Here is an 11883-nt window from a genome sequence, read left to right on the forward strand (position 1 = left end):
TAAGTTAGACTATATACGCCAGCACGTTACAGTATTGTTGTCCGTTACCGCGTCCGCGGCAACCACTTGCGTGTCAGGGTTTGAAAGCGCATCTCATGTATGAAAATTATCTGTACACATGACAGGCGGCAATAATATCGCAAGAAAAGCCTGACGTGTACTGACAACTGCATTATTTAACCGTATTTTCTTCATTACAATGTTAAAGCAAGTGTCAAGTCAGTTTCATTCATAATTTTTCTACTTCATTTAACATGACAGTTCATACTGGAGTGAAGCCGTTCATCATGTGATTGGGGGAAACATTTCTGAGGGCGTGGTGAGCTCGTGCCAGGGGCGCGGATAGTGAGCCGTTGGAAGTGCCATCCTACGTCACGATGTACCACAACGTCCAATAGGAAAATTCAATTGCAGTAGCCACCGTTCAACCTTAAGAGGGCAGCACTTTGGCGGTTTTACACCATATTTTATAGAATAAAAACACTTTATACTCAAATGTCAAAACATTTACTCGAATCAATGAACAGCATTAATAAAGCCCCAGTATTACAGATCATTAACTAAAAAAAGTTGGTTTAGGGTTTAGTTACCCTTTAAGAAAGGAAGATGTGTTCGGAGTTTTGCTGACCGGATAAGGCGAAAGTTTAATCTAGCTCCGCTTCACCTTCTTCGTTGCTCTGGTTGGTTGTAACGCTATCCTATTGCGTGCCAAGGGAATTTGAAAGACAACCGTTTGTCCCGCCCCTCGCATTGAGCCCTGCCAATGGTGAGTTCCCAGACCCAACATCTTGATGTGGGTCTGGCTTCTCAGGCTACTCCTATCCATTTTCTAAGGCAAAACACATTATTACAAACATTGTCATTGCACTCCTAAAGTTTTTTTAATGCACTCCTAAACTTGTTTTTCAAAATGTTTCTAATGTTGCATGTGCTCCTTGGGGGGGGGGAGTAAGCATCAAGTAATGCATCTTGCAAGAATTCTCTCAAGAATACAAAATAACCTCGAATTTAACTCTTTTTCAGGCAAGACAAGCTGAAGATTCACATGCGCAAGCACACCGGCGAGAGGCCCTACATCTGCCTGCACTGCAACTCCAAGTTTGTTCACAACTACGACCTGAAGAACCATTTGCGCATCCACACGGGCGTGCGGCCGTACCAGTGCGAGCACTGCTACAAGAGCTTCACGCGCTCCGACCACCTGCACCGGCACATCAAGCGGCAGAGCTGCCGCGTCTCGCGCCCGCGACGGGGCCGAAAGCCATCCGCCTGGCGGTCCACCAACTTCCTCTTCCCCCAGGATCCCAACGCGCTCCAAGCGGACAGGAACATGCGCATTCCCACCGCCGGCGGCGCCCCCTTGCTGGCTCAGCTGGCTGAGAAACAGCAGCCTCCGGGAGGGAAAACGATGGAGGATGTGGATGTCAGCGGTGAGACGGACAGGAAGCTCATCTCAGAGGACATGAATAGGAAGCGGGGCGTGTTTGCTTTCGCCGTAGCGGCGGAAGACGTTCTGCCCCACCCGCCCTTTTATTCGCCGCCCTCTGACCCCTGGGCCATGAGACTGGAACGAGCCCCGCCCATTCCGGAGGCCGCAAAGTGACTTTTCCGTTAATTGCCGAGCTCTGATTGGCTCACCTTGAAACAGCTGCTCGCTTCGGACGCCACAAGGAGAAGTCTCGGGTTCAGACTCTGTAATATTAAAAAATAAAATAATTACTTTTTTCGTTTGTTTGTTCGTTTTCATAAGTCAGCTTCCAATGGGATGACAGGGATTTTAAATACTTTTTAAATGACTAGATTTGGATGTGCATTTTGTTTAAGCTGTTTTTGATGCTTCGGCGTTTGCTAACAATGGTGATATGCTCATAGACTGTTCAGTGCAATGGAGTATGTGAAAATTGAATGCAAAAAAAAAAATTTGACAATCAGGTATGCTGAAAGAAAAAGAAGTCCTGCTGAAATAAGCTAGAAGCTTTGATGTTTGCATTGCATTATCTAATGAAATTATCTAAATCCTGAACACAGGGAAATTACAAACCTACCCATTATTGTACATCCACTATGCAAAATAAAAAAAGTTTGATTTTTAGAATGACCACAGAAACCACAAAGACAAATTAATCCGGGGGGAAAAAAAGTCTCAGGAATTGGAAAACACGCACACACAAAACTTTTTTACAGCCAAAATAAGATGTCAAACCAATCTGCAGTAACTGTTTTTCCTCATAATTACTTTCAGGATTGAACTGATTTTGTGCATCTCAGATTGACCCCTAATTAAATTCAACGCTCTTGTCTGCAACATATAAAATAATCATGTGTATAGATGGCTTTCAGGTTCTATGGTGAAATTGTTCATTATCGTAGTTATTTCTATACTGAACTTTGTAAAACATCCAAAGATGTGTTGTTAGAGAACAAACTTGAAATCCAATGTCTGTTTTTTTTTTCCACATATGAAGTGTCTTGGAGGTGCTTGTCGTGTACAGGAAACTAAAACTGGGGGGGTCCACACCTTTCATATCTGAATAGAGTAATTCAGCATTTTCATGCTATTTATGCATATTTAAATAAGCCTTGGCTATATTTTACTAAGAGGTTTTATAAGACACTAACACGTTTGTGTTCTGGTTTATCTGAGAGGGGGCGTGTTTTTCAAGAGAGATTGTGTGTCGATGCAGGAAACGATCAAACCCTCGAAACAACCGCTTTTAACAGATTCAAACTCACACACTGATTTTCCCCTTCAAGACTTACTTCTAAAGACACACCCCAACCCTAGAGCCGCTGTACAAGTACTCCAAACGAGACTCGACGTGAACATGTAATATCTCTGCACTCGACAAGGCATTTAAAATGTGTAGAAAATGCAAAGATGTTTCGATGGCCATGTACAATGAAGGTGCTTAAAGATTTGTATATATATATGAAGCCCTTCTGTGGCTACTGGTGGGAACTTACTTGCACTATTTGTTTGATGATGTTGGTTACGATATATTGCTATTTCTTAAAGATTTAAAAAATAAATACAAAAAAAAAAAAAGAGTCTGAGATATGCACTTTACTCCTGTTTAACCCCGTAATAAGGAGCCCCTAAAGGGACATGATATGAGATGGGAAAATATATTTCAATTGCTTTTGTGAGAGTTTCTCAGAGAATATATTTTTTCCGCCACCATGTCCCTTTAGGGGACATTTTCAGTGAAAGTCATTTTTATAAATGTGTGTGGTATTTGTATATTAGATTAATCCCTGGTTAACGGAATCAAATTAATTCAAGAACTGGAATACAATAAAAAAAAAAAAGCTTTTTTCAAGAACATTGTGTCTTTTTGTGCTCATTTCTTTCTTGGAAATCTGACAAAGGCCGACGCTGAACTACAGAACTGGGTCATTTGAAGAAGCTTTTATCCGGAGCGATGAGGTCAAGTGCATTAACACCTCTCTTTAGAGTATTTTAACGTTAAGTGCCATACTCAAGACCACGATTTGTTCTCCCTCCTGAACGTCCAGCTTTCCGGATGATGCACCAGCTCTTTAACGGCTAACTTACCTCAGCCTAAAATTACTCTGAAATCATAGCATGTGGTAGTTTGTTATGACACAAGGCGGTGAGGATCCGACAGACAGCCCTCTCTGGCACAATTAACCATCTCTGTGAGTAATCTAAACCCACACGCTCTCGCCGCGCTTCAGTATGAGCCAGTTTCCCAAACACATACTAATGCTGTCATGCATTATGAAGGAATTTAAAGCAGGATCGCCTTTTTAATCCAGTTTTAATCTATCAGAGCACTAAGTTTATATATACTTTTAATGACTGAAATTATTGTGTTGTGTGTTTACTGCTAGTCTTGGATCAACATCTCAAACTGACCCTTAAATTTTAATTGAATGTCTGCACCATTATATATTTTTTGCATTAGATTACTTTAATCTTTACTTTAGTCTTAATTTTTGTGACTCAATGTTTAAGCTGATAATGGACCAAAATGCAGACCAATTAATTGTATAGATCAGCCCAATTCATTTAAATAAAAAGATGCATTTAATATACCTTTATAGAGGTGTCCACCTCTTTCACTGCTATCTAGCGCCCTCTAATGGAAATGAGGATAAAACACACGTTCTCACTTCACAGTTTTACTTGTAAACGCTTAACATGTCGCCCTTGTTTAGCTTGTTTCAGGTAAACAACCGTGTATAAATCAGTCCGATGCTACTCAATTGACCCCTAATGGTTGTAGCATTTAACTATACTGGCAGCTTGTTCTTTGATTTTTAACCGTATTTTTCCATCACCTGTGCAGTATTTTATGTCATTGTTCATTAACGTACCTGTCGTAGGTGAAATTGAGCCAGGCACATCCGCAACTGATGCTTGATTTCTTGCTTTTCGAACCTGCACGTGTTTACTTTTTCCCGCAAGTCAGGTGAATCGAATCCCAAATTGAATCGTTATTTTGAACCGGATCTTCCGGGCGAACTGATTCACATTTGAAACTCGTTTGCTTTGTTTAGGAGTAAAACTGATGTGCATGTTGTACAACGAAATATTTGATTTGACTGAAAACATGGATCGTAAACAATAGTATTTCAGTATTTCTATAACAAATAACGTTATGTGAATAAATACTAAAATGTAGCCCAAAGACTCACCTGTCATTATTAATTAGCTACTCACCCTCATGTCGTTCCAGACTTTCGTTCATCTTCAGAACACAAATGAAGATCTTTTTGATGAAATTTGAGATATTTCTGTCCCTCCTTTGACAGTTAACGTTAGGCAACTAATTTACTAACTTGTGCCACTTCAGTCAGTTCATGACATCGTAAAACTTTCAATGTAAATAATGTCCGAATTTTCTGAAGAGATAGCATTTATATGATGAACAGATTTAATTTAAGCTTTTATTCACATTTAAACATTGATCAAATATAAATTATTAGCAGCAATTATTCAATAAAGATGTCGATAAACGTTAGTCAGTCGGCAAAACGAAATGACCGTTAATTTTTAAATTTCGCGGCTTTTTATGAAGTAGATCAGGGGCGCGCAAAGAAAGCCCACGCATTTATGATTTGTATGCTTATACATTTTTTTGTAAATTTATCTGAAAATAATTGTGCGTTTTGACTGGTCTAATCCAGGTTTTAATAGCTGTATCTGCAAAATATACTGTTCATGAAAAATAAAACATTTCAGCATGGCATGGTTATAAAAATAAAACCTAAAAATAACCTACAGAGAACATTATTTGGTTCCCAAAAACCAGGGGGACATTCTGTTTGCTAGGTAACATACAGTCTGGGATAGGGGATACTTGTGAGGTAATTAAGGTTAATTTTAAACCGGTAATTTATGCATTGTTTCTTTGGAACTAAACCAATTGAAATACTGTAAAATATCCCCACCATATTTACTCATTTTGTTTTGATTTAGCAAATGAAGAGACGGTACAAGTTCTATCTAAGACTAATTGAAGACGCAAAAACATGACTTCCGTTCTGTCCATCACAAATGGTCAAGTGAATTGCACTGTGGGCTTTACTTTAGTCTTAATTTGTGACAGAGGCTCGATGTGTAAATTGAAAATGGACCAAAATGCAGACCTAAAATCATAACCAATTAATTTTATAGGTCAGCCCTGTTCATTTAAATAAAAAGATGAATGCATTTTAACTTTTTAAGTACCTTTTGTCCACATCTTTCACTGCTATCTAGCGCCCTCTAATGGAAATGAGGATAAATACACGTTATCACTTCACAGTTTTACTTGTAAACGCTTAACATGTCGCCCTTGTTTAGCTTGTTTCAGGTAAACAACCGTGTATAAATCAGTCCGATGCTACTCAATTGACCCCTAATGGTTGTAGCATTTAATTATACTGGCAGCTTGTTCTTTGATTTTTAACCGTATTTTTCCATCACCTGTGCAGTATTTTATGTCATTGTTCATTAACGTACCTGTCGTAGGTGAAATTGAGCCAGGCACATCCGCAACTGATGTTTGATTTCTTGCTTTTCGAACCTGCACGTGTTTACTTTTTACCGCAAGTCAGGTGAATCGAATCCCAAATTGAATCGTTATTTTGAACCGGATCTTCCGGGCGAACTGATTCACATTTGAAACTCGTTTGCTTTGTTTGGGAGTAAAACTGATGTGCATGTTGTACAACGAAATATTTGATTTGACTGAAAACATGGATCGTAAACAATAGTATTTCAATATTTCTATAACAAATAACGTTATGTGAATAAATACTAAAATGTAGCCCAAAGACTCACCTGTCATTATTAATTACTCACCCTCATGTCGTTCCAGACTTTCGTTCATCTTCAGAACACAAATGAAGATCTTTTTGATGAAATTTGAGATATTTCTGTCCCTCCTTTGACAGTTAACTTCACGCAACTAATTTACTAACTTGCCACTTCAGTTAGTTCATGACATCGTAAAACTTTCAATGTAAATAATGTCCAAATTTTCTGAAGAGATAGCATTTATATGAGGAACAGATTTAATTTAGGCTTTTATTCACATTTAAACATTGATCAAATATAAATTATTAGCAATTATTCAATAAATATGTCGATAAACGTAGTCAGTCGGCAAAACAAAATGACCGTTAATTTTTTAATTTCGCGGCTTTTTATGAAGTAGATCAGAGGCGCGCAAAGAAAGCCCACGCATTTATGATTTGTATGCTTATACATTTTTTTGTACATTTATCTGAAAATAGTGAGTTTTGACTGGTGTAATCCAGGTTTTAATAGCTGTATCTGCAAAATATACTGTTCATGAAAAATAAAACATTTCAGCATGGCATGTAAAAATAAAACCTAAAAATAACCTAGAGAACATTTGGTTCCCAAAAACCAGGGGGACATTGTTTACTAGGTAACAAAGTCTGTGATAGGGGATACTTATGAGGTAATTAAGGTTAATTTTAAACCGGTAATTTATGCATTGTTTCTTTGGAACTTAACCAATTGAAATATTGTAAAATATCCCCACCATATTTACTCATTTTGTTTAGGCAAATGAACAGACAGTACAAGTTCTAAGACTTATTGAAGATGCAAAAATGACTTCCATTCAGTCCATCACAAATGGTCAAGTGAATTGCACTGTGGCCAACAATACAACACTGCTTTGCTACATACTGCAGATATGGTTAATGTAGTAGGCTAGTAAAGTATTCTAGTCATACAAGTTGCATTTTGCACTGGAGAAGTATATAATGAAGCAATAAGGCTGGTATGGAAGAGCACAACTCCAAAACTGAGAAACAAATTATGGATAGAAAACAGAACAGATTTCCTTAAAACTGCCACTATCCACCTTATTTTAAAATGGATGGCTGCTTTTGGTATGAGGCTCTCTAGTTATTTTAGCTGTGCAAAAGCATTTTAACGCTGCAAACTGGAATTACGCCATTTTAGATAAATACCTATTGTAGTCTATGAATCAGTATTGCACGGTCACAAGAAATGCTTGTTTGAAAAATAGGATCGTGTAACAGGTAGTTGCTATGCATGCAAGATATTTTAACATGTAAATGTGTAAAAAAGAAAGTGTTAAATTGTCACAGTCATTAAAACATTAACATTAATGTTATCCAGTAAACAAGAACACTTCCAAAAACTTACAAGTCATTTATTTCTACCAAAAAACACTATAGGAGCAATGCGACTATGGTCGCTAGCAAAATCCTAAATGACAAACTTAAGCAATATAACTGAAAAGGCAAGTCAAAAACAGTTTAAAATCAAAGTTAACAAAAGTGGAAATTTCCAGTCACTATTAGATATTACCCAAAAACGCTGACATTCACTAGACTCTGGTTTTTAAAAGACTCTCTCCTATGCGATGCAACAACAGGATAAGCATAGTAAGCATCTGGAAACATTGAGAAAAAATTTACTCAAAATCGTTTTATTTCAAAAGCTCTGGCAGCTCCCGAACCTCATGTGGCAAATCCAGTAGACATGTAAAATACAACCATACAATACATTATTCAAAAAAGGTACCAAAAAGTACAGTAAAAATAACACTTCCATCTCTGGAAATGTGGACAAAAGGAAAATAAAATTAAAATAAAAATGTGGAAGTGTGACATTGCTTCCCCTATTCATCGGTTCTGTACAAATGGGTCATGATCTTGTCCGGTAAAAGGAAAGAGTCTGCATGTGTGTGAACGGTTGTCGGCTTCACTGTCAGACTCGTGGTTTTTGGGAATACGTCAGTCCTGTGGAGAAACGTGGTGAGTGGCAATCAAAACAGGCAAAGCTTAAAAAGCAGCCAGACAAAATGTATAGTACATTACTGAATCAAAAGCATCCACTACCTGTTCTGTGAGTGAGTGATCAGTATGGCTTGTAGCTACTCTGGTGACCACGTCTCGGTGTCTTTCCGTAGCTCGCACTGCCCTGGCCTGAAGAAATCAAGAGTTAGTGAACACTGAAGGGACACCAGGACGATCAGTAAAGCGTCTGGAAGATGCAAACTTACTGTAGTCATAACCACCACCATACCCATAGTATGGAGAGGAATAGTCGTAGCTTCCATAGCCGCCGTAACCGCCATATCCCTGCTGGCCACCGTAGCCATAGCCTTGGCCCCCATATCCCTGGTTCCAGTAGCTGTTATATCCCTGGTTCCAGTTCTGGTTTTGACCTGAGGAAACGACAGACGTGTCAAGCTCAGATTTGTTTTGATAACCGGTTACTGAAAGGCTCATAAAAGCACGCCTCTTACCCCCACGACCCCTGCCGCGACCTCCAAAGCCTCCTCCGCGGGCTCCGTACTGCTGCTGCTGATAGATTTCCTTGGGCTGGGCGATCTTGATCTCGCACTGAAGTCAGAGGCACAAAACGGATGAGCGCAAAGCCAGACTTTAACAGGCTGAATAAAGCGTTTAAGCACCAATAAAAAAAGCCATATTGAGATCAAGCATCTGTGCACACCCACAAATCCATTTATTTTACCCACCATAAAAATGCATCTATTGCAAAAGTATGAGAGAATAAAAATATACATACAAGGTCTTCCTCTCCATTCGTTACCTTGCTTCCACTAACGTTATGGTATTTCTTCTCAACTATCTTTTTGACAGCAGATTCTTCCTTGAATGTGATGAAAACAAAGCCTCGCCTTTTGTTCGTCTTTGGATCCGTTGGAAGTTCAATATTTTCCATCTGCAAGCGGAGTCGATAAAGCATTAACGCTGGTAGACAAAACAAATAAAATGTTTTTTTAACGCTCAGTGAAAACGCACCTCTCCAAAGGCCCCAAAGTATTCACGGATCTTCTCTTCTGCAGTTTCAGGGTTAAGGCCACCGACAAATATTTTCTTGACTGGCTCTTTCTTCATGGCCATGGCTTTCTTGGGATCGATCTGTCGGCCATCTAGTCTGTGTTCCTTTTGCTGTAGCACCTTTTAAAAGAAAAGAGACATTGTAAACATCTGCCACCCAATATGCATTTGAAACCGAGAGATGCAAAAGCATACATACCTTCTCCACACTTTCAGCCTCTTTGAACAAGATGAATCCAAACCCTCGTGACCTGCCGGTGTTTGAATCCATCTTTATGGTGCAGTCTGTCACCTCACCGAACTTTGAGAAGTAATCCTTAAGATCTTTCTTACTGGTGTCCCAGCTGAGTCCTCCAACAAACATTTTACTGCATAAAGAGAATGCGTTTCAGTTGATGAGAACCGGTAATAAACCAGACAAAAAAGGCAAACTCATTGCATTATAGAACCATAAAAGCAACAGTCATGATTAGAAAGTAACCAACTTTTTAGTGGCATTTCAGGTGGAAAAACTACATTACCCATGATTCCACAGAGGGAAAAAATCAATGAGTGCGAGTAATCAAGTCTATCAATACAGGAAAACTACTTGTATATTTAAATGCATATTTTCTACTTCTATTCACACAACCATAAATCAATTCTGCATATTTGCATAATTAATCTGCATATCTGCATAATTAAATTCATTGTCTCCTGTGCGGTTATAAAATTATTATTAAGTTTGTATTGAGATTGATCTGGTAGCTAGCGGATTTAGTTCACAACTTATAACTTTAAAATGAAGACTTTAGAAAAAAAAAAAAAAAAGAGAGAGAATCCCCATGGGAAACGAAAAACTTCCGGAAGCAAGGAGCTAAAAAAAGTGGGCGGGGATTAATGTACTCGATAGTTCCAAATCTAAAGAGTGATTGGACAGGCCAGTGTCCAGACAAACTATATCAGGGAGCGTTTCCAGGCAACCATATACACTTTGGACTAAGTATATTACTATGCAGATGAATTGGTAAGGGTTAAGTATAAGGAATAAGCCACGTGGTTTAAGCGCGGTAAAGTGAGCACTGGTTATATCTAACGGCAGCTGCCACCCGCCAGCGTGCGATTCAACCCCAAACAACCCTGATCTCCAACAATGAGCTGCACAATACCGGGCAGAAAACCACCCAACCCCCCTCTATTAACAAAGACACATGGCGCCAAGAAACACGACTTTAAACAAGAGATCTATATTAAGCAGGAAAAACAAAATTAAGCTCTTACCCGGCATCTTCCTCGCCCTTGCTGGCGTCGATCTGTCCTCCATCTCCGTTCTCGTCCTCCGCCGCGGCCTCCTCCGTGAGCTCCGCTCCGTTCAAACTCTCCTCATTCCCGTTCTCGGAGGTTTCCATGAACTGATGCTCTGCGTCGGCCATTTTAGTTGATTATGATCACCTTTGGATTAGAAACGATTAAAGTTTAGCTCGCACTGTGAAATAAGAGGAACGGTGCTAGAATAATAGAGTAGCAACGGTTACGCCATTAGAGCGCGTGCACAAAGGCACGATTTCTAGTCTTAGCCTATTACACTCACAAGTAAACAAGTGAAAAAAGGCGCGAAAACACATTAGAACCGTATAAAATCGCGTAAGTCTTATGAAAACAAACAAACAAAAGATTCATAGAGGCCGATTACGCAAAGCTAAAGCAGCATGCAAAGCTAAACTAGCTAACACGATCACAAATAGAGTCGTTTTTGAGCACACCGAGCGAATAAAACATGCTTTTTCATCTAATATACCATCTTACGTGCATTCTCATAAATCATAGTTGAGCACAACACGGGATTCGTGCAGAATTAAATTAACCGGCTTACTGTAAAATATTGGCGCTGAAAAAGCCGCTTTCCAAGATGGACTCTCGCGTACTGTACCAACTCGTGGCCACTTTTATAGCACCGGATGAACCCGTTGGAATAAAACAGTCTGTGATTGGATTACTGGCCGTGACCAGGCAATGATAGCGTTCTTTGATTGGCCAGTCGCGGTAAGAGCCCCGCCCCGTTATGGTTTCCTCCTGCGCACTTCTTTTCTCTGCTGCTCGATCGCTTTAGCACGAGATGTTCCAGAGCGCGTGCACCGCAAAACATGATTGCGAGAGCGTTGTGCAATCAAACACAAATAATACACGCGTGTGTAAAACTGTATCATATATTAGTAACGTTTTGTATACACTCGTTAAGCTTCCCAATCGATTTAAACCATTTCTCGCCCGTAGTGGATGAATGGCTGCACTCACAGAGGAATTTCACAACAAATTATAACTTTCGATTTTGTCGTGACTTTGAAACGATTATCATGAATCTTTAAGTCTGGGAAACTCTCAATTTAAAATTCCCTGATATTTCCAGCTTTTTCTTGACTATGGGAACTTGCACGTTTCAATAAGAGTTAAAAGGATTAGGTTTTTGTTTTATTTTATTGTACTACTGCTTTATAGATATCATTCAGTATGTCACCATTACTATACCATTATAACACCACCCAGAACTTTAGTATTCAATCTATCTACATATGTGCATTT

The 11883-nt window shown here is 39.2% G+C and overlaps 2 protein-coding genes across 6 annotated transcripts in view; one reads left to right on the plus strand and one right to left on the minus strand.

Moving 5' to 3' along the window:
* The window catches only part of zbtb7c (zinc finger and BTB domain containing 7C), a 38295-nt gene extending 34977 nt beyond the window's left edge, over positions 1-3318 (plus strand). Inside the window, exon 3 of one of the 2 annotated variants that reach the window (XM_079834078.1) lies at positions 1024-3318. In XM_079834078.1, coding sequence (XP_079690204.1) covers positions 1024-1603 — 580 coding nt within the window. In that variant the 3' untranslated portion in view covers positions 1604-3318. The remainder of the gene's footprint in view (positions 1-1023) is intronic. The other variant, XM_079834079.1, reaches the window with a different exon arrangement.
* A 4330-nt stretch (positions 3319-7648) lies between these two features.
* hnrnpabb (heterogeneous nuclear ribonucleoprotein A/Bb) lies at positions 7649-11614 on the minus strand. 4 transcript variants are annotated; one of them, XM_079834393.1, is made up of 9 exons: positions 11177-11614; positions 10585-10755; positions 9524-9692; positions 9286-9444; positions 9074-9205; positions 8766-8862; positions 8520-8684; positions 8356-8442; positions 7649-8256 (listed from the first exon to the last, which is right to left on the minus strand). In XM_079834393.1, exons 2-8 carry the CDS (start codon positions 10734-10736, stop codon positions 8375-8377), a joined length of 942 nt encoding a protein of 313 aa, XP_079690519.1. In that variant the 5' UTR covers positions 10737-10755; positions 11177-11614; the 3' UTR covers positions 7649-8256; positions 8356-8374. The 4 variants fall into 4 exon arrangements, with proteins under 4 accessions (XP_079690519.1, XP_079690518.1, XP_079690517.1 ...); XM_079834392.1 differs by having other exon boundaries at positions 9050-9205; XM_079834391.1 differs by having other exon boundaries at positions 8520-8862.
* Between the last annotated feature and the right edge of the window lie 269 nt (positions 11615-11883).

The sequence above is a fragment of the Gobio gobio genome, assembly GCF_949357685.1.
Source record: "Gobio gobio genome assembly, chromosome: 14".
Classification (NCBI taxonomy): Eukaryota; Metazoa; Chordata; class Actinopteri; order Cypriniformes; family Gobionidae; genus Gobio; species Gobio gobio.

Excerpts from the sequence above, each read along its gene's own strand:
- hnrnpabb (XM_079834390.1), bottom strand. The coding sequence starts at position 10,736 with ATGGCCGACGCAGAGCATCAGTTCATGGAAACCTCCGAGAACGGGAAT. Across the intron at positions 9,206-9,285 it reads ACTTTGGGGCCTTTGGAGAG|ATGGAAAATATTGAACTTCC; the intron begins GTGCGTTTTCAC and ends CTCCGCTTGCAG. Across the intron at positions 8,863-9,049 it reads CGAATGGAGAGGAAGACCTT|TGCGAGATCAAGATCGCCCA; the intron begins GTATGTATATTT and ends CTCTGACTTCAG.